The sequence below is a fragment of the Salmo salar genome, chromosome ssa05 (assembly GCF_905237065.1).
Source record: "Salmo salar chromosome ssa05, Ssal_v3.1, whole genome shotgun sequence".
Classification (NCBI taxonomy): domain Eukaryota; kingdom Metazoa; phylum Chordata; class Actinopteri; order Salmoniformes; family Salmonidae; genus Salmo; species Salmo salar.
In genome coordinates this window covers 34,577,698-34,598,977 of record NC_059446.1, presented here as the reverse complement: position 1 = coordinate 34,598,977, position 21,280 = coordinate 34,577,698, and the positions used below count along the sequence as shown (strand labels likewise).

The following is a 21,280-nucleotide window of genomic DNA, read 5'->3' as shown; positions in this document are numbered from 1 at the left end:
CATCTTGTCTTGGTCAATACTTGTTGGCACTGAATCTCTTTCAGACGGAGTTGAAAAACGTAAAGGACTAGACAAATCAAAACCGTGTGTGCTAGATCACCTGGGTGTCAATGAACGGTGACGTTTCACCAAGTAAAATTGTCAGAAAATGATAGCCGGTGTTCTGTGGTCAGTCACGATAGACCGGCAGTGGTGGAAAAAGTACCCAATTGTCATACTTGAGTAAAAGTATAAATACCTTTTTAATTGAAAGTTACTCAAGTGAAAGTCAACTAGTAAAATACTACTTGTCTAAAATTATTTGGTTTTAAGTATCAAAAGTAATTAAAATTGCTCAAATATACTTAAGTATCAAGTAAAAATAATAGAAAATTCCTTATTAAGCAAAGCAGACAGCACCATTTTTTTTTGTTTTTAAAGTGTATGAATAGCCAGGGGCACACTCCAGCACTAAAACATTATTTACAAAAGATGCATTTGTGTTTAGTGAGTCTGTCAGGCCAGAGTCAGTAGGGATGACCATGTGTTCTTTTGATAAGTGCTTGAATTTGACAATTTTCCTATCCTGCTAAGGATTCAAAATGTAACTTTTGGTTGTCATGGAAAATGTATGGAGTAAAAAGTACATTATTTTCTTTAGGAATGTAGTGAAGTAAAAGTTGTCAAAAATATAAATAGTAAAGTACAGATTCCCCAAAAACTACTTAAGTAAAAATACTTGAAAGTACTACTTAAGTACTTTACACCACTGTAGAATGGCAACCCACAGCTGATGTTTGTGTTGGTCTTCAAACTCAGCTGGATACCTTTTACTGTCAATGACCTTGTATTCAATATACAGTGCACTTAAAGTATTCAGATGCCTTCCCCTTTTCCACATGTTATTACATCCTTATTCTAAAATTAATTAAATAAAACATTTTCCTCAATCTACACGCAATGCCCCAAAAGCAAAAACAGGTTTTTAGAAATGTTTAAAAAAAAATTCTGACAGAATATATCTATTTGGTAAAAGAACAAGTCCATATTATGAAACAGCTCAAATAAGCAGAGAGAAATGACAGTCCATCATTACTTTAAGACATGTAGGTCAGACAATCCGGAAAACTTCAAGAACTTTGTACATTTCTTCAGGTGCAGTCACAAAAATCATCAAGAGCTATGATGAAGCTGGCTCTCATGAGGACCGCCACTGGAAAGGAAGACCCAGAGTTACCTCTGCTGTAGGGGATAAGTTTGTTGGAGTTAACTGCACCTCAGATTGCAGCCCAGAGTTCAAGTAACAGACGCATCTCAACATTAACTGTTTAGAGGAGACTGAATCAGGCCGTCACGGTTGAATTGCTGCAAAGAAACCACTAAAGGACACCAATAAGAAGAGAGACTTGCTTGGGCCAAGAAACACAAGCAATGGACATTAGACCGGTGGAAATCTGTACTTAGGTCTGAAGAGTCCAAATTTGAGATTTTTGGTTCCAACCGCCGTGTTTTTATGAGACATAGAGTAGGTGAACAGATGATCTCCACATGTGTAGTACCCACCATGAAGCATGAAGGTGTGGGAGTGCTTTGCTGGTTACACTGTCAGTCATTTATTTAGAATTCAATGCACACTTAACCAGCATGGTTACCACAGCATTCTGTAGCGATACACTGGTTTGCCCTTAGTGGGACTATCATTTGTTTTCCAACAGGACAATGATCCAACACACCTCCACGCCGTGTAAGGGCTGTTTGACCAAGAAGGAGAGTGATGGAGTGCTGCATTAGATGACCTGGCCTCCACAATCACCTGACCTCAACCCAATTGAGATGGTTTGGGATGCGTTGGACTGCAGAGTGAAGGAAAAGCAGCCAACAAGTGCTCAGTATATACCTGGGGAATAGTTACAGGGGAGAGGAGAGGGGATGAATGAGCCAATTGGTGCAGACATTCTGTGCAGTCGTTTACCCATCATTGCAGATGGAGGAGAAATGCTAAGGACTTGGATCACTGCACACTGTGCTATTAGGTATTCATTTACCTTCTGGGCTCCGTCACCTGTTATATCCCAGTGTTATGTCCTCTCACAGTACGGCCTGATGGGATTGGAAGGGATCAGGTGAGATCAGGGTTAGAAGCCCCATGTAACTTCCTGTCCACACATTCCCTCACACTCATCCTATTCTGACTCACCATTGTGTCCAGAGTCATGCTCAAGGGCAGCAGACTTAAGGGCTAACCGGCTGAGGGGTCATTACCACACACGCACTTACCTATGGTCAGCCTCCGATGCAACTAAATGTTTTCTTTATTATCCATCTCTGTGTTGTCCACTGTCCCTGTGTGTCTGTAATAAACATGAAGGTGTATATTATATGAAGTGTACTACCGGTAAGTTATATTTGGTTGGTTTCCTTGCAGGGGGAAGGAAGCCGAAGACACAACAACCTCAGCCTGACACCAACGGAAACATTGACCTGGGGAGACTTGGAGAGGAAAAGGTACCACACACACCCGATTACTTATGCAGGGTGTGGGGGTCTTTCTCCAGTCCCTGTGGTGCTGGTTGGAGGGCTGTGATGCTCTCAAGTCCCTCTGAAAGTGCAACGTTTCACACAGTGACAAATATCCCTGTGAACAGTATACAAAACTTTAAGAACACCTATTTCCATGACATACACTGACCAGGTGAAAGCTATGATCCCTTACTGATGTCACTTGTTGAATCCACTTCAATCAGTGTAGACGAAGGGGAGGAGAAAGGCTAAATAATGATTTTTAAGCTTTGAGACAATTTAGACATGGATTGTGTCTGTGTGCCCATCAGAGGTTGAATGGGCAAGACAAAAGACTTAAGTACCTTTGAACAGGGTTTGGAAGTAGGTGCAAGGCGCACCGGTTTGTGTCAAGAACTGCAACGCTGCTGGGTTTTTCACGCTCAACAGTTTCCCGTGTGTATCAAGAATGGTCCACCACCCAAAGGATATCCAGCCAATTTGATACAACTGTGGGAAGCATTGGAGTCAACATGGGCCAGCATCACGGAATGCTTTTGACACCTTGCAGAGTCCATGCCCCTATAAATTGAGGCTGTTTTGAGGGCAAAAGGGGGTACAACTCAATATTAGGAAGGCGTTCCTAATGTTTTGTACACACATATGTATATTGTACCAGTCAAAAGTTTGGACATGGTCTACTCAGAGTTCCTCTGTCCAGTGTGTGTGTTCTTTTGCCCCTCTTAATCTGTTCTTTTTATCGGCCAGTCTGAGATATCTCTTTTTCTTTGCAACTCTGCCTAGGCCAGCATCTCGGAGTCGCCTCTTCACTGTTGACGTTGAGACTGGTGTTTTGCGGGTAATATTTAATGAAGCTGCCAGTTGAGGACTTGTGAGGCGTCTGTTTCTCAAACTAGACACTCTAATGTACTTGTCTTCTTGCTCAGTTGTGCACCGGGGCCTCCCACTCCTCTTTCTATTCTGTTTAGAACCAGTTTGAGCTGTTCTGTGAAGGGAGTAGTACACAGCGTTGTACGAGATCGTCAATTTCTTGGCAATTTCTTGCTTGGAATAGCCATCATTTCTCAGAACAAGAATAGACTGACGAGTTTCAGAAGAAAGTTATTTGTTTCTGGCCATTTTGAGCCTGTAATCGAACCCACAAATGCTGACGCTCCAGATAGTCAACTAGTCTAAAGAAGGCCAGTTTTATGCTTCTTTAAAATCAGAGCAACAGTTTCCAGCTGTGCTAACATAATTGCAAAAGGATTTTCTAGTGATCAATTAGTCTTTTAAAATGATAAACTTGGATTAGCTAACACAACGTGCCATTGGAACACAGGAGTGATGGTTGCTGATAATGGGCCTCTGTACACCTATGTAGATATTCTATTACAAAAAAAGCTGCCGTTTCCAGCTACAACATCTACACTATTTCTGATCAAGTTGTTATTTTAATTGACAAACAAATGTGCTTTCTTTCAAAAACAAGGACATTTCTAAGTGACCTCAAACTTTTGAACGGTAGTGTATATACATTTTTTTAGGAATTCAGTCGGGGTCTCAACCTACTGTTGAGTTTGTAGTAGAATACACAAGGTGCAATTTCAAAATGTGCATTGTCTTTATGTCAGTCACTCAATTAGCATGTCAATTCAATATTAGGAAGGTGTTCCTAATGCTTGGTACACAGTGTATGCTGTCAAGCTGCTAGTTCTGCTTTCTACACTACATGGCAGTATTGTTAATAGGTGCTGTTGTTGCCTGATCGGTGCTGTAGACTAGCTGCCCAACCAAAGGCTGCAGAAGTGAGGCGGGAGGCTAAAGTCATGCATGTTTTATTCTCAACAGAGATTTGAGGGGGAGGCCCCAAGACAACGTGGCGCAGAACAATGGAGACTGAGCTCCAACCATATATAAAACGTGTTATATTGTCGATGGCCACAACATCATCAGCAGAGCTGGGTCACAGTGGAGAAGATGGCCTGAGACCGTCAGAAGTGGAGAACAATTGTTGCTTGCCTATGCACCAGCCGGAAAGACGGGGGATGAGTGAGAGAGACTTTTCTGAATGTTTGTGGTTTGTGCTTAAGCATTTAGTAAATACACTGGGCAAATTTGACATCAAGGACATTGTGTCAAACAATATTAACAGGGCTGGGAATTTCCAGCAACCTCACGATACCATCACGATCCTTAGGTGCCGATAAGATATGTATTGAGATTCTCACGATTCTATATGTATTGCGATTCTATACTGCGATTTGATGTTCCAAACAGATTGCTCACTATATGTCTGCTGCAGCGAGACATGACAAAACTAGTTTTAAAAATCAGTCATGGAAATACGTGCTGAAAACATGTTGGCTCACAAAAAAGAAGCAAAACAAAAACAATTGCCACATACATTTTACTGTTTTAAAGGGTCAGCCATAACAGAGCTACTGGATATAATGACCAGATGCTTGTCTCCGCCCTATCAACCGGATTCGTTGTCGCTGTCAAACTCCTGCCTATTCTTCTCTTTGGATTGGTGGATACATCTCGTTATTTGAATATTTGATGAGGGTTGTTGACGTCAACTGCCTGTAATCAATGGAGAGTGAGATGTTACGCTACCCTCCTGAATATGCATAGACTGTCTCAAGTTACAATATGTTCATCTTAGATACAAAGTGTTGCCGGGATGTCACGTGCATCACATTTATCAGGACAGTCGTAACAACCTAAGGATTGCAAAATTTCTATTAGATCAAATAAGAAATTCATTTTTATCTTGACTAAATTCGACACATTGCCCCCACATACAAAAACTTAACTTGCTTAACAATTAATGATCTGCCTAATGTGGACAGATCTGGGGAGGAATAAACCCTCTCTCGGCACCCCTGGAGCAAATTAGACTTAAGTGCCATGCTCAAGAGCACATCAGATTTTTCACCTTGTTGGCTCGGGTATTCGGATCAGCGATCTTTCTGTTGCTGGCCCAAGATGATGGAGAACAAGCTATAGGATGAAAAATACCAGAGTTTTTGCCCAGGTAAAGCAGACCAGCGCTAGCTAAAACAAATAAAAATGTTGTTTTTACAAAACTATATTTGTAGTCGAAGTATCGCATTAATATCGTCCAAAAATGTTTTGTGATAGGTAACTGTATCGACCCCCCATCACTAAATATGAACATACATAACTACCCAAGTATTAAAACTCAAATAATTACATAAACATGACATGAACAAAAATAAAAAAACAAGATGTCAGAATGTCTAAGTATTTTATTTTGACATGCTCATTGGCATTCTTGCTGCCACAGCACTGAAAATAATAGCAGTTACAGTATTGATATGATCCTATTCTCCAGTTCCTTTAAAACCCGTTATACACCTCATATGAAGAAAAACGATCATGAGGGATAATATCTCACTTGACAGAAAACAAGTACTGGTTTAAAAAATAAATAAATAACTACTCTCTGGTGTCAAGTCTGCAGAATCAAATTTCAGCACCAGGTCAAGTAAAATAAGCATTCACTTCTCCAGTATCACACTCCCACACGTTGTTTGATCCAGTTGATTCTTCCTGCATTGTCCTGAACTGGGACCCTATTGGCCGATGCCTCTGATAGGCAACCTACATCAGCCTATGAGGTTGGTCCCTGGGCTCCCTGAAGCTGACATCACAGAGCAGTGAGAGGTGGTCGGAGGGGTAGTGGTATGAGGGCAGGCGGTCAGGTCCTATCTGTTCCTCAGTGGGTATGTCCAGCAGGGTGTCCACAGTGAAAGCACCGTGAGAGTACCAGATGTAGTCCAGGGTACTGCAGCTCTCCCCTGAGGGACGGATCTTCCAGGTAGTGTAGGCCGGCTCCGTCTGCCCGTCTGCACTCAGCAGCTTATAGGCGGAGTCCAGACCCAGGGGGGAGGACATAAAACGCCTGTACACGTCCTCCGAGGGCTCAGCGTTAAAGTCCCCACACACTATCAGAGGCACCCCCTCTGTCCCACTCCCTCCCCCAGGTCCCCTACTGGCTGGGTCTGACCCAGCCGCCCGCGAGGTGATAGCCTTTAGGCTCTGCAGCAGGTCAGCCCCTTGGGCCCCCCTCAGCCTCTCCCAGCCGCTCCTTGCCTTCAGGTGGGTCACGGCCACGCACAGCCTCTGGCCCGTCTCCCGGCAACGCAGCGTCTGCACGATGGCCACCTGATTGGTAGGCAGCATCATGGCAGAGAGGCGCAGGTGGGAGGTGTGGAGGAGGCTGAAGCGGGCGCGGCGGTAGAAGAGCGCACAGCCGTCAGGGCCGTTGTTGCTGGCCACGTCCAGGCAGGGGGACCAGGGCTTGGGCAGGAATGTGCTGTGGTAGCCCAGGCTGGCCAAGATGGGCTGGAAGGTGTCGTAGTAGTGGTCCACTTCCTGGAGACACAGGATGTCAGGGCGGTAGGTGAGGATCTCTTCCAGGATCAGGTACTTCCTCTCAGCCCAGTTCAGAGCATCCAGAGGACATTGCACAAAGCCATCCTTACCCTCCCCTAGAGCTGAGAGGAGGAGAGAGGACAGTTACCAGACATTAGCAGTAGACATCACTGTATAGCGTTGTACACTTCACCCCATTTCTGATCGAAAGCCATTGTGAGCACTGAGCAGTACGATGGTCTGAAGTCTTGAGAGCTAGAGTCTTGGATATTCATAGAGTGCACAAAACATTAAGAACACCTGCTCTTTCCATGACAGACTGACCAGGTGAATCCAGGTGAAAGCTATGATCCCTTATTGACACCATTTGTTAAATCCACTTCAAATCAGTGCAGATGAAGGGGAGGAGACAGGTTAAAGAAGGATTTTTAAGTCTTGAGACAATTGAGACATGGATTGTGTATGTGTGCCATTCAGAGGGTGAATTGGCAAGACAAAATATTTAAGTGCCTTTGAACAGGGTATGGTAGGTGCCAGGTTCACCGGTTTGTGTCAAGAACTGCAATGCTGCTGGGTTTTTCACACTCAACAGTTTCCTGTGTGTATCAATAATGGTCCACCACCCAAAGGACATCCAGCCAAACTCAATACAACGTGTCAACTGTGGCAGGCATTGGAGTCAACATAGGCCAGCATCCCTGTGGAACGCTTTTGACACCTTGTAGAGTCCATGCCCCAATGGGGCTGTTCTAAGGGCATAAGGGGGGGGGTGCAACTCAATATTAAGAAGGTGCTCATATCATCTATCAGAGGTCTATGTACCTTGAGCTAGGATGTTCCATGTCATGACCCGTATGGATGGCGTTTGCTGCTGCTCATTGTTCCTGTATTGGTGCTGGTGTTTTGGGTCTGCAGGGTAGACCAGGTCCCGGTGTGGACGGGCCGGCCGGTTCTGGAGGATCTCCTCGCACTCCTTGAGCAGCTGGTCTGGGTCGGCCTGCTCCAGGCCCTCCGGGTCCTGGTCTGAGTCCTGGTGCTCTGGGTCGTAGTCCTGCTGGGCCAGTGGAGCACTGTTCAGGGTCTGGGCCAGGGTACCAAACAGCCTGCTGCTGCTACTGCTGCTGCCCATCAGACACACTGAGGACAAGGAGACAACATATTAGAGAAATACAAAACACTGCACACATACAGCGGGCGCACATAATCACACCCACACGAGACATTGTAAAACATGAGTCCTGTCATGTTACCCTGCAGTCAGCAGAGACTGTCTCTCAGGCTCTCACACGAAAGACCATGTCTGAATCAGACTAAATAAATAATCTGTAACCACTTGTATATGTGGCATGCAATATGCTCTTAGGTGGACGAGTCAACAGCGATACATTATTTTGCTCCGTTTACCAAAACAATGCCCACAGATTAAAAAGGCTAGCACATTCACAGGACGACAGACAGGCAGACACTCCCTCGTGAATTAGGCTCCGACTCATCCTCTGCGTTCCTTGGAAGCCATTTTGTGAGCAAGAGTAGCTAGAAAAAGAATAGTTAGAGTGGATCTAAAGAGAGACATACATAAATAAGCTTGATAGAACTGTGGTCAAACCGATCATCTCCGTCCTTAGACTACGTACGTCACTGTGGTTTAGTGAAATCCTCACCACTGTTTTGTCTCGTTTATCTCGGTGTCTGAGAACAGCAGTACTACTCTCTAGCTCTATTCCTCTCGCTGTTTTGATGACTCCTTCACTGTCTTTCTCCTCCTTGTACTTCAGTTTCTTCTGATTTTTTCCCCCACTCAGTCGATTTTCAGACAATCCGACTCCTTCCACTTTAGTTCTCTGCTGCTTTCAGTTTGTTGTACTCAGTCTCTCTCCCCCCCTCTGTCTCAGTCCCTCCCTCTGTTTTTGTGTCAGTGTGACATTCCAGCTAGTGACAGCGTGACTGTTTAGACACAGTTAGTCTGTGTGAGACTGATGGGAGGACAAGGGAAGGGAGAGAAAGGAAGGGAAGGGAGAGAAAGGAAAGGAAGGGGGAGGATATGAGGTCATCACCATGGCTAGTCATATGTCAGGTGGAGCTGACAGATCGATGCATCCGGACACTTGGAAAACACACAGGGGAGTGGAAGGTGGACAGTAACACACTTGAGTTGCCCACACACTTGAGTTTCCCACACCCACACACGGAGTGCATGGGGGCAAGGGTTGGCGAGTTACTCAATACCCAGGACACAGTGTTCCAGTGCAGGATCATGTTTACACACTATAAACTTCTCCAGAGAGAGAGAAAAGCAGGGAGGAAGAGCACAGTATTTACTTGCTACCATTTGCTGACCTCTAGTGGAGCTGCAGTTTGGATTCTGGAGTTTTTACTTATTCTTCTCATCTGAAACGTCTTTTTTTTAACCTACAGACACATTTCAGATGTGAACACATATCTTCACATCTTACAACTATTTCTTAGAGTGCTCTTAAATACGGTCCAGACAATTTTCTCAGTCGAACACTCAGTTTTTCCGATTGAGTTGAGAGATGATAGACAGTTACTCACAAAGAAAACGTAGAGTCGATGGAGAAGAATCACACACGCCCTCTTTTAAAAATCTTGCTTTGTGATTCACGCTCGACCCAGTGTCCAGGTTGTCTCCATGGCGCTACATAGAGCACTCTCTCTTGCGCCTCCTCTCTGTTTCTCTCTCCTTCTCTTTCTCCTGAGAGAGATTGGACTCTTCTGAAACTGATGTATTGACGTGAAAGAATGTTCCGGAGCAAGCGGATGTGACTCTACTGCTCGGTGTGTGTGAGAGTATAAGAGACTGGACTGCTCTGTGTGTGTGTGTGAGAGAGAGAGTTTTCGAGAGACGGGGATTCTGCGAGCTACCGAGCATTCCTGAATAGACCAGTGTCAAACCCACTCTCCTCTCTTCATCCCCACACTGCTCATCTGGCTGCCACAATGGCTTATTATAACCGTCCCGTGAGGGTCACACACATGGCATACAACCACTCGCATAGAGATATGGCACACAAACATCATAAATGACCAAATTAAATGAGATTAGTGTGGCTTGTCCTTAGTTAATCTATGTGATAGAGGAGAGACTCAACTAAGTGGAATGTGATTCAATAAGCTGACTCAGTCTGCTGCTCATAGAGCACATACACTGGAATGCTTCAGGGCCCCATTCAGCACGAGTATTGAACTGCTGCATGTACACTATGTTGAATGTACATACGGTATGTGGCATCTGAGTGTAGGTGTTTCCCAAACATAAGGTTAAAAATAGCTGGAAACACCAGTGGAGTGGACATTATGTTTCTGACCCAACTGAGAAAGAACATGACTGTTTCTGTGTTTTCAGTTGGCTATACTTACTTTACTTAGCATCTCCCTAGAGGACAAAAGCTAAAAGAAAGGAGACGAAGGAAACCGTTTCAATAATTGGTATGTAGGCCTACTCAATTATACTGTAGACCTAAAATCTGTTGTTCTCCATAAAAATACTGCATTGACAGCACAGCAGGCCAGGCCTATCTACGGGCCTACATTTCAACTGGAGAGCAGAATCTCTCCATAGGAATGTTGGTGACATCAGCGTTGAATGAGACAATCACATGACTGCTCCAGGCAATTATCAAACGAAGGATGGGAGCATGAAAGAGATTAGGTAGCCAGGTAGACTAAAATTAAAACATTTGGGAAGCAGGGGGTCTGGCCCCCAATGCCCCTTGAACTCCTGTCCATGGATAGGAAGGAGATGTAAGGGGAACAGCAAAATAGCCTGGTCCCCTCATTTTCAGAGTGTTTCTGAGTGTGTGTGCGCCTGAGTGTTTGCTTGTTTCAAAGTTTGTCACTTGCACAGGACACAGCAGGTGTAAAACAGTACAGTGAAATGCTTACTTGCAAGCTCTTTACCATCAATGCAGTAATAAAACTAATAATAAAAGGTAAGAAAACACAAGAAATATGAGACAAGAAAAAACTAACTGTGTGCATTCTTAAAGCTGGACTCCTTAGTTGAAATAAAGTGGTCAACCCACCTGTGTTTTGGTAAACAGCTGAGGGATGAACCTGGACAAATGTAAGCACTCATATTCAAAGTGAGAGCTATGTATGCAAGAACTGACCATCTATGATATCAAAATGATAGTTTTAACCATGTTTTGGAGGCAACAGTATTTGTTTACATTTACTTTGTTTACAAACATTGGGAGTATAACAATCTTATATTTTGGGTTCTGATAGGGTATGACAGTTGAACTAAGCTCATGAGACATTTAAGTTATATTCTTCAAGAATCAAAGTCCAAAATGGATGTAGCAACTTAGGATTCTAGCTTCAATAAGGAAACCTCTCGAGTCGTAACACAGTTATGCACCACTAATCTCATTAAAACAGGCAGCACTCCAAGGGAGAAACCAAATTAAGCTATTTTGGTTTATACTTTATACCCCCATCATCATTAGATAAGTTTAACCCACTGGTGGAGTCAAACCAATAAAATCATTTATTCCTCTGAGGATTTACCATTAGTGGGTTCATTTAGATGAAACCCCCTCATCCACACTCTAGACATTAATATATCAGTGTACTGTTAGCTAAGAGGTACAAGGGCTTCTCTCACCATGACCTGATTTTACGGACATGACAGAACCTAAAATAACTTAACCCTTCTGATCTCCTCCTCAGTCAGCACGGGTAGGAAAAGGTGTGCTGCCAGTTTTAATGAGATTAGTGTTGCATAACTGTAATGAGGTCGGCTTTTATTTTTTGGTCTGACCTTTTGTCTTGTTGGAGCCATTTAGCGGAGTGGTTGAACAGAGATGGCATAGGAAGCATACCAGATCTCCAGCCTTTTTTATACTACAGTAAATGGTTAACAGGCTAGACCAGGGGACTTGAGCGGAGGGTCGGAACATCATAAATCATTTGTACACTGCAAGTTGACTGCAAGAAGCAGATATAGTATGACAAAAACAATGATTTCCAACATGCTTACATTGGGAACAGATTTCCTAAATTAAAATCACTGAGCTGATTTCCTGGTGATTTTACAGTATTTAAAAAAGGGTAGGAAGCATGAGTTTGCACTATACACCATTTCTCAACGTGATATGGAGAATCTACTCTGTGCTCCCATGTTCATATGCTAACTGTAGCTAGCTCAAGCGCTTCATGGCCTGTGTGGCTGTGTTACCTTGTGGGAACTCGTTAGCACGGCAGGCCCTGGTGCCTTCTTGCGCCAATTGTGTAGTTCCTTGTCTGTTATCTATTTTGTTTTGCCAACTTTTTGGCATGTTCTCTTTGAATTAGGCTAAGGGAGTTCTGTAACCTTTCCCACCTTGGCTTAGTGCTAGTGCGCTAGCTGACTGACATCTGGAATCTATTTTGGTTCTCTCTCACTATATAGCTATTGGATTTCCCTCACCGACTCTCCCTTGGCCCGGTGAAGCACCTGCCTCCCCCTGGCTTTGGTAGCTAACTCAGCCTGCCCTCTTTCACTATTGGATGGGCCCCAGCCAACAATCTGCAAGTCTCTGCTCTCTCTTTGCTTGTGGTCTGTGGTTATGTTTAGTTGTGTTCTAGCTGGTCTCCAGTTGTTGGGCCCTGGCTTGCCAACCATAACTGTGATGGTTGGCTAGGCTGGCTAATATCTAGTTGGCTAAAAAGCTAAAGTTAGCTGGCTGGCTAAGATAACTGCATATAGCTAACATTCTTTAGGAATAAGCTGGCTTCCCGGGTCCTCCATTTTACATCACACCCATGAAAAACATTTTCCAACATGACTTTGGCATTCTGATCAGTTTTATGTAATAACTCCAAAAACAGAAAAGTGAGGTGTAACTTTGCATTGGGACTTTTGATGTGTATACTAATGCAAATCCATTTGTTACCGGATGCTACCCTCCACAGCATAACCTTCACTCCAGATCAAAATGCCAAACCTACAACCTAATTTTGGACAGACCAGATACAACTTTAATTAGCACTGAGGCATGAAGTGAAAGGTATCGAAGCCTTTGAGCCCAACACATGGCAGGAGTCTCACAGGATACCCCTCCCAAATCCAGAGGCCTTGAAGCACCCTCCTGCTGTTCAGGGCCATCCACTGACATTTTCTACAAGAAATCTGCCTCCAGAAATAAAGCTTCTCCCAAATGGGTGTGACTCCTACTCACGATGCCTGGATTCCACCTGGCGATCTGTTCACTGTCTGCCATGGCTTGTCTCTCCCCCCCCTACCAAGCTTTCGCTCGCCTCCAGCACACAGGCACTGTATGGGGCGAGTGACTCTGAACTTACAATGGCTAGCTCCAAGTCCATTTAAAAAAAAAATCTTGTGCATTTTGCCTCATGACTCCTGCATGCTTTGTTGGCTATGAACTTTCTTGTTTACCCTACCGTGGGACAGACTGTTTGTTCCCACACTCAGGACGCTGACTCTCTATTGGTTACACAGACTTTTGGCCCCCCCATCCTTTTCTAATCACCTCTCGCAGGCTTTGTATTCATGTAACCTGATGAAATTGCTGTATATTATGATCCTGTTGCCATCTAATGCACATTCAAATGTCAGAAATCAACACTGCAGAGCTCTCCAAGTCCTCTGCCGTGCCTTGATTGTTTTACTGTTGTTGATATCTGGAAATGTGCATGTACAGCCTGGCCCATCTACTGTTGCTAGCCCCAATTCTGACTTGTGCTCTGATATCCGTTTCACTGATTTCTGCTCTCGTAAAAGCCTGGGTTTTCTGCACGTTAACACAAGAAGCTTATTACCTAAAATGGATCAATTGAAAGTGTGGGTTCACAGCTCCAATCCAGATGTGTTGGTCATTACTGAGACATGGTTAAGAAAGAGTGTTTTGAATACTGATGTTAACCTTTCTGGTTATAACCTTTTTCAGATCTTCCAAAAGTGGGGTAGTGGCAATCTTTACCAAGGATCACCGTCAATGCTCGGTTGTCTCCACCAAGTCTGTCCCCAAACAATTTGATTTGCTGGTTTTAAGCATTAAACTTTCAAATAGCTCCTCATTGACTGTTACGGGGTGTTATCATCCTTCATCAGCCCCGGTCTGTACCCTACCTGCCCTAAGCTCTCTCCTGGCCTTTTACACTAAGTCTGAATTTGTCCTGCTAGGTGACCTAAACTGGGACATGCTTAAACTACCTGACCAAGTCCTAAAGCAATGGGACTCCCTAAATCTTTCTCAGATTATTACCAATCCCACAAGGTGACTCCAAAACACCCAGATGCTACTCTCCTCGATGTTATCTTCACAAATAATCATGATAGGTATCAGTCTGGTGTTTTCTGTAATGACCTTAGTGATCACTGTTTTACAGCCTGTGTTCGTAATAGCTGCTCAGTGAAATGTCCTGTCCTGATTTGTCATAGACACTTGCTAAAAACCTTTAATGAGCAAGCCTTCCTTCTTGACCTGGCCTCTGTAAATTGGTATAGAATAAGCTTGATATTGCTAACAAACATGCCCCATAAAGAAAATTTGAATTAAAAACAGGTTCAGCCCCTGATTCGACCATGATCTGGCAGAGTTACTCCACCTCAAGAATTGCATTTGACGAAAGGCTCGGCACATGCATACTCAGGCTGACTGGCTCTCGTTCAGGCAAATGATAAATAAGTGCACTCAGGCTATCTGGAAGGGCAAAGTTAGTTACTTTAAGGAGCAGTTCTCTCTCTGTGGGTCTAGAACCAAGAAGCTCTGGAAAATGGTTAAAGACCTGGAGAATAAAACACTCCTCTTCACAGCTACCCATGTCCCTTAACCTGTTGGGGCTAGGGGGCAGTATTTGCACGGCTGGATAAAAAAATGTACCCGATTTAATCTGGTTACTAATCCTACCCAGTAACTAGAATATGCATATACTTATTATATATGGATAGAAAACACCCTAAAGTTTCTAAAACTGTTTGAATGGTGTCTGTGAGAATAACATTTTCTGACAGGAAGTGGATACCTGATGTGTTGTATTACCTTTAAACCTATGCCATTGAAAAACACAGGGGCTGAGGAATATTTTGGCACTTCCTATTGCTTCCACTAGATGTCACCAGCCTTTACAAAGTGGTTTGAGTCTTCTGGAGGGAGATCTGACCGAACAAGAGCCATGGAACGATGATGGCCCATTAGACACCTGGCGCGCGAGTTCATGTTGGGTACCCTCGTTCCAATACGTTATAAAAGAGAATGCATTCGTCCACCTTGAATATTATTCATGTTCTGGTTAAAAAAGACCCTAATGATTTATGCTATACAACGTTTGACATGTTTGAACGAACGTAAATATATTTTTTTCCCCTCGTTCATGAAGTGAAGTCCGGCGGGCTTAGATCATGTGCTAACAAGACAGAGATTTTTGGACATAAATGATGAGCTTTTTTGAACAAAACTACATTCGTTATGGACCCGTGATACCTGGAAGTGACATCTGATGAAGAGAATCAAAGGTAATGGATTATTTACATAGTATTTTCGATTTTAGATCTCCCCAACATGGCGGCTAGTCTGTATCGCAACGCGTATTTTTCTGGGCGCAGTGCTCAGATTATTGCAAAGTGTGCTTTCCCAGTAAGGTTATTTTTAAATCTGGCAAGTTGATTGCGTTCAAGAGATGTAAATCTATAATTCTTTAAATGACAATATAATATTTTACCAATGTTTTCTAATTTTCATTATTTAATTTGTGGTGCTGACTTGAATGCCGGTTATTGGAGGGAAATGATTTCCTGAACATCAACGCCACAGTAAAACGCTGTTTTTGGATATAAATATGAACTTGATAGAACTAAAAATGCATGCATTGTCTAACACAATGTCCTAGGAGTGTCATCTGTTGGAGATTGTAAAAGGTTAGTGCATAATTTTAGCTGATTTATGGTTTTGGTGACGCCTGTCTTTGAATTGGCACAACATTACACACAACTCTTGTAAATGTACTGTCCTAACATACTCTAAATTTATGCTTTCGCAGTAAAACCTTTTTGAAATCGTAAAACGTGGTTAGATTAAGGAGATGTTTATCTTTCAAAGGGTGTAAAATAGTTGTATGTTTGAAAAATTTGAATTTTGACATTTATTTGGATTCAAATTTGCCGCTCTTGAAATGCACCTGCTGTTGATGGAGTGCACCACCTAGCCCATAGAGGTTAAAGTTGATGTGGTTGTAACTGACAAGAAGGACATGGCTGAGCTCTTTAAAATCACCACCTCATTAAGTCAGGATTCCTATTTGGCTCAGCCATGCCTCCTTGCCCATCCAACATTTCCTCATCTCCCACCCCTTCTAATGCGACTAGCCCTGATGATCCTCCCTCTTTTTCCCCTGCCCTACTACAAAGTTTCTCCCTGCAGGCGGTCACTGAGGCTGAGGTGCTAAAGGAGCGCCTTAAACTTGACCCCCAAAAAACATCTGTGTCAGATGGTTTAGACCCTTTCTTCTTTAAGGTTGCTTCCCATATAATAACCAAGCCTGTCTCTCCTCTCTGGGGAGGTTCCCATTGCTTGGAAGGCAGACACCATTAGTCCTTTATTTAAAGGGGAGATCAAGCTGATCCTAACTGTTATAGGCATATTTCTATTTTGCCCTGTTTATCAAAAGTGTTAGAAAAACTTGTCAATAATCAACTGACTGGCTTTCTTGATGTCTATAGTATTCGCTCTGGTATGTAATCTGGTTTCCACTCAGGTTATGGATGTTTCACTGCAAGGTCCTCAATGATGTCACAATTTCCCTTGATTCTAAGCAATGTTGTGCTGCTATTTTTAATTGACTTGGCCAAAGCTCTTGATACGGTAGACCATTCCATTCTTGTGGGCCGGCTAAGGAATATTGGTGTCTCTGAGGTGTCTTTGGCCTGGCTTGCTAACTACCTCTCTCAAAGAGTGCAGGGAATAAAGTCAGAACATCTGCTGTCTTAGCTACTGCCTGTCACCGAGGGTGTACACCAAGGCCCTATCCTAGGCCCCACGCTCTTCTCAATTTACATCAACAACATAGCTCAGGCAGTAGGAAGCTCTCTCAGCCATTTATATGCAGATGAGTCACTCATCTATATGCAGTCTTATACTCAACTGGCCCCTCCCTGGATTTTGTGTTAAACGCTCTACAACAAAGCTTTCTTAGTGTCCAACAAGCTTCCTCTGCCCTTAACCTTTCTCTCAACACCTCCAAAACAAAGGTCATGTGGTTTGGTAAGAGGACTGCCCCTCTCCCCACAGGTGTGATTACTACCTCTGCGGGTTTAGAGCTTGAAGTAGTCACCTCATACAAGTACTTGGGAGTATGGCTAGACAGTACACTGTCCTTCTCTCAGCACATATCAAAGCGACAGGCTAAAGTTAAATCTAGACTTTGTTTCCTCTATCGTAATCTCTCCTCTTTCACCCCAGCTGATAAACTAACCCTGATTCAGATGACCATCCTACCCATGCTAGATTATGGAGACGTAATTTATAAATCGGAAGTAAGGGTACTCTCGAGCAGCAGGTAAGGGTGCTCTCGAGTGGCTAGGTGTTCTTTACCATTCGGCCATCAGATTTGCCACCAATGCTCCCTATTAGATCACATCACCGCACTCTATACTCTTCTGTAAACTGGTCATCTCTGTATACCCGTCGCAAGACCCACTGGTTGTTGCTCATTTATAAAACCCTTTTAGGCCTCACTCCCCCCTATCTGAGACATCTACTGCAGCCCTAATCCTCCACATACAACATTCATTCTGCCAGTCACATTCTGTTAAAGGTCCCCAAAGCATACACATCCCTGGGTCGCTCATCTTTTCAGTTCGCTGCTGCATATTGACTGGAATGAGGTGCAACAAACACTCTTTATCTCAATCTTTTCATTCAAAGACTCAAATCATGGACACTCTTACTGACAGTTGTGGCTGCTTTGCGTGATGTATTGTTGTCTCTACCTTCTTGCCCTTTATGCTGCTGTCTGTGCCCAACAATGTTTGTACCCTGTTTTGTGCTGCTGCCATGTTGCGTTGCTATCATGTTGTGTTGCCGCCATGCTGTGTTGTAAAGTGTTGCTGCCATGCTATGTTGTCATCTTAGGTCTCTCTTTATGTAGTGTTGTCTCTCTTGCCATGATGTGTGTTTTGTCCTATATTTTTATTTAATTTATTTTTTATTTCCAGCCCCCATCCCCGCAGGCGGCCTTTTGGTAGGCCGTCATTGTAAATAAGAATTTGACTTGCCTAGTTAAATAAATAAAAAATACCTGGTGGTTATGATTATGTTACCTACCCTTTTAAAATGTCCAACAATGAAATAAATACATTTACAATTTTTTTGGAGATGGAGATAGAGATATATATATATATATATATACAAAATCAATGAGGCAGAGGCAAACCTGTACGCTAGGAGGAAATAGCCTACCCATACAAAATTTCATTTTATTTCTATGGAATACCCTCGGACTGTTTTTACTGGTCCAGTCCTTTGCGGTGAACAAGCTATCCAGGACAAGCAGCGTGAGGGAGAAAGGCCACAGGAAAGGAGACCCCCTTGAGATGCTGAAGAGGTCAACCCTGAGCCTCTCAGTGGCACAGTTGTTGCGTAATGCTGTTCTGGTCAATTTTGTCAACAATTATAGTGACTAAAATATTCAGCAAACACCTATTTTTCAGTGGCAATTGACTATAACTGACTAAATAGACCTAGAAAAAACTATCAGTAAACAAAAATGATTTTTCATTTCAGTTGACTAAAACGAGATCAAATTCTCACTGACTAAAATATGATTACTAAATAGACCGGACAAGAGTTTAGAGAGATAAGCACAAATAATAGCAGCATAGATGCACAGTTCTGTTCAGCAATGGGAGGGACTTGCCACACCCAGCACACGCAAGTGGTGAGTGTGGGCAGACAGGTTCCACTCCGGATTATACATCCCCGTCACCACCAGATTTCTAGTTAGCTACACTTTGCCTGGTTAAGAAACGCAAGCTGCTTTACGAAATGAAAAACAATAATAGCATTGAGTTAATTAATTAAACAGTCTAGCTATGTTTTTCTCTCTCTTGAGTATAGAAAAGTAGGCGGTCTTTGAATTTGTAGTCTTACTCAACCCTCCTACATTCTCCACTGCATTTCATAGCCAGGTTATGTAGGCCAATAGTCTCCCTCTTTTCCTCTGAGAAAACAGCCTGATTCCTTACCGTTCAAAAGATATGATCCAAAATACCAGCGCGTAGTTTTTTCTGTCTGTCGTGAATTGGTGTGCCGCATTTTACATTTATCCAGGACCATTTTAAAACTAGGCTACTTGCGGATCGGACCGTTATTAACCATGTTTAGGCTACATCTTGTTCAGCCATGTTACCTCATTACATAGCTATAGCTAACAACCTGGGGCGTGTTCAGCAGGATGCAGTGTTTTGTAACGTTCAGATTTAAGCTATATAGAACAAGCATGCCTCTCTGACATGTTGAATAAGGAATAACTTTGTCTCTACTCATGGAATTTCTATCTGCAACGTTTAAGAATGGTTTGCAACTGATCGTGGTCCTAGTAAAATTACCAGTGGCCTATATGCAAACATTTGGTGGCACAGAAAGAAAGAAAAAGGGATAGCTAAAATGTTTTGACTAAATTCCTCTTGCCACTACACTAACTTTATTTTGAGTTAATGTGGACCCAATAACTCAGACTTGAGCCATAGGGACTTGTGACTCAAGCACAGCAGACTCAATTCGGACCAAGGTTTAGTGACGCGACTACATCGCTGTTCATTAGCCCCCATTCTACCTTTGGACATCAATAAAATAAAAAGTGCCAAAAATTAAGTCTTGAAATAACATTGTTATGAAAGTGACATGGGACAAACTAAAAACAATAAAATAAAAGAACTCTCTCTCATATTTTCCACGTTTTGAATGTCTGAAGATGTAGAAGCGCATATGAGACTTCACATAGGCCTAATCGGTTTGAATAATAATTCTGGCCAAACAAGAGAAATACACCCCTCCCAACCGTAGGCAATATTGTTTAGAATGTTATTTAAACAGAACCCAACAAAATGTATTATATAATTGTCATTATTTTTAAACAGACATGAGAAAGGTCTAATAAGATGCCTCCTGAACACTGAACATGCCTACCTGGTATAGAGTTCACTGACGCGGGCGATGAGCCGCGTGATTTCACCTGTGGCTTGCAGCGTCTGCCGTCTTCTCCTCCGGTGTGACAGTGCCGTGGAGCCGGGAGGGATAATTTCTTCGGAGGTGGCTGTTTCTTAGCTGCCGGCCCCAGGGAAGAGAGACAAACCGCTGCCAAGTCTCGGTGGAAGAAGGAACACCGACGAGCCGGATACATGCCTCGCGCCGGTTCTGTTACAACTAGTGTGGCCAAATGAACGAGAGAGCGGTGAGAAGATACTGTAATAGCCTCACTTCAGTCCCAACACTCGATAGTCCTGTCAAATAATAACTATTTGTATACAAATAGAGATATCATTCTACGGACACAAAATGTTGGTCACTGCGGCATTCTTTCACGTTTGTATCAGAAACAAAGTAGCCGGCAAATGTTTCATCATATTTCCGACAGGCTCTTTGAACTAGAGTTTCGAGGGTGGATAACGAAGAAGGAGGATTTTAAAACCCTAAATACAGAGTCTGGAAAATATCTTGTCAATACAAATATATCCTTAGTAAGTATTAGTTTAAAGATACCCATAATCAAACGACATTACGCATTATATTGAGAGATTTAAAGCAACTTTCCCAAAGAACCCTCCTAATTCAAACTGCCAATGGATTGATCTGTACAGTAGAGTTTTCATGACAAACAGGAAGAGGGCGGGTTTAAGGGTAGGGAGAGGGTGTGGTCTCACCTCTGATCTAATCAGAGGCCAGTGCGCGTGTTGGAAAAACATCATAATGACGCAAATCTATCAAAAAAAAACGCCACCTCTTCTCCCGCGCCCACATGCTTATGCAATGTCCTGTTATGTCAGCAACTGTACGTTTGGACTAGGCTAATAGCGTTCTAAAAACAGCTTTACCCACAACATAACCTACACAAGCATTGTAATACAAATAGTGAAATAAACAATATCAAATAAGGTAGGCCTAGTGAACAAAACAACCGTTTTACAAGGCATACTTAGGGCTTTTGCATTCAGACCTTTCCTATCAGTAACATATCCATTAAAGTTGGGCATGCCAGATAATCTATGACTTTGGTTTCCAGACTTGTGGTCGGTACCCCATGTGGGGTCCCCTGAAATTGAAATGTTGCCGACTTGAGAAAATCTTTAATCTTATCAAACAAATGAATAACAGTTTTCTCTTTAAATGGGTTGACACCTTTTAGTGTCAACTAAGGACCTCTTAGACTCTTACAATAT

At 43.0% G+C, this 21,280-nt stretch overlaps 1 protein-coding gene across 6 annotated transcripts; it reads right to left on the bottom strand.

The window, feature by feature from the left end:
• Positions 1–5,735: 5,735 nt before the first annotated feature.
• Positions 5,736–20,669, bottom strand: nocta (nocturnin a). Of its 6 annotated transcripts, none has more exons than XM_014199594.2 (3): positions 20,031–20,669; positions 7,705–8,019; positions 5,736–7,004 (listed from the first exon to the last, which is right to left on the bottom strand). In XM_014199594.2, the coding sequence occupies exons 1-3, from the start codon at positions 20,242–20,244 to the stop codon at positions 6,109–6,111; spliced, it is 1,425 nt and encodes a 474-aa protein (XP_014055069.1). In that variant the 5' UTR covers positions 20,245–20,669; the 3' UTR covers positions 5,736–6,108. The 6 variants fall into 6 exon arrangements, with proteins under 6 accessions (XP_014055069.1, XP_014055070.1, XP_014055072.1 ...); XM_014199595.2 differs by lacking the exon at positions 20,031–20,669 and adding an exon at positions 19,088–19,866; XM_014199597.2 differs by lacking the exon at positions 20,031–20,669 and adding an exon at positions 9,436–9,783.
• Between the last annotated feature and the right edge of the window lie 611 nt (positions 20,670–21,280).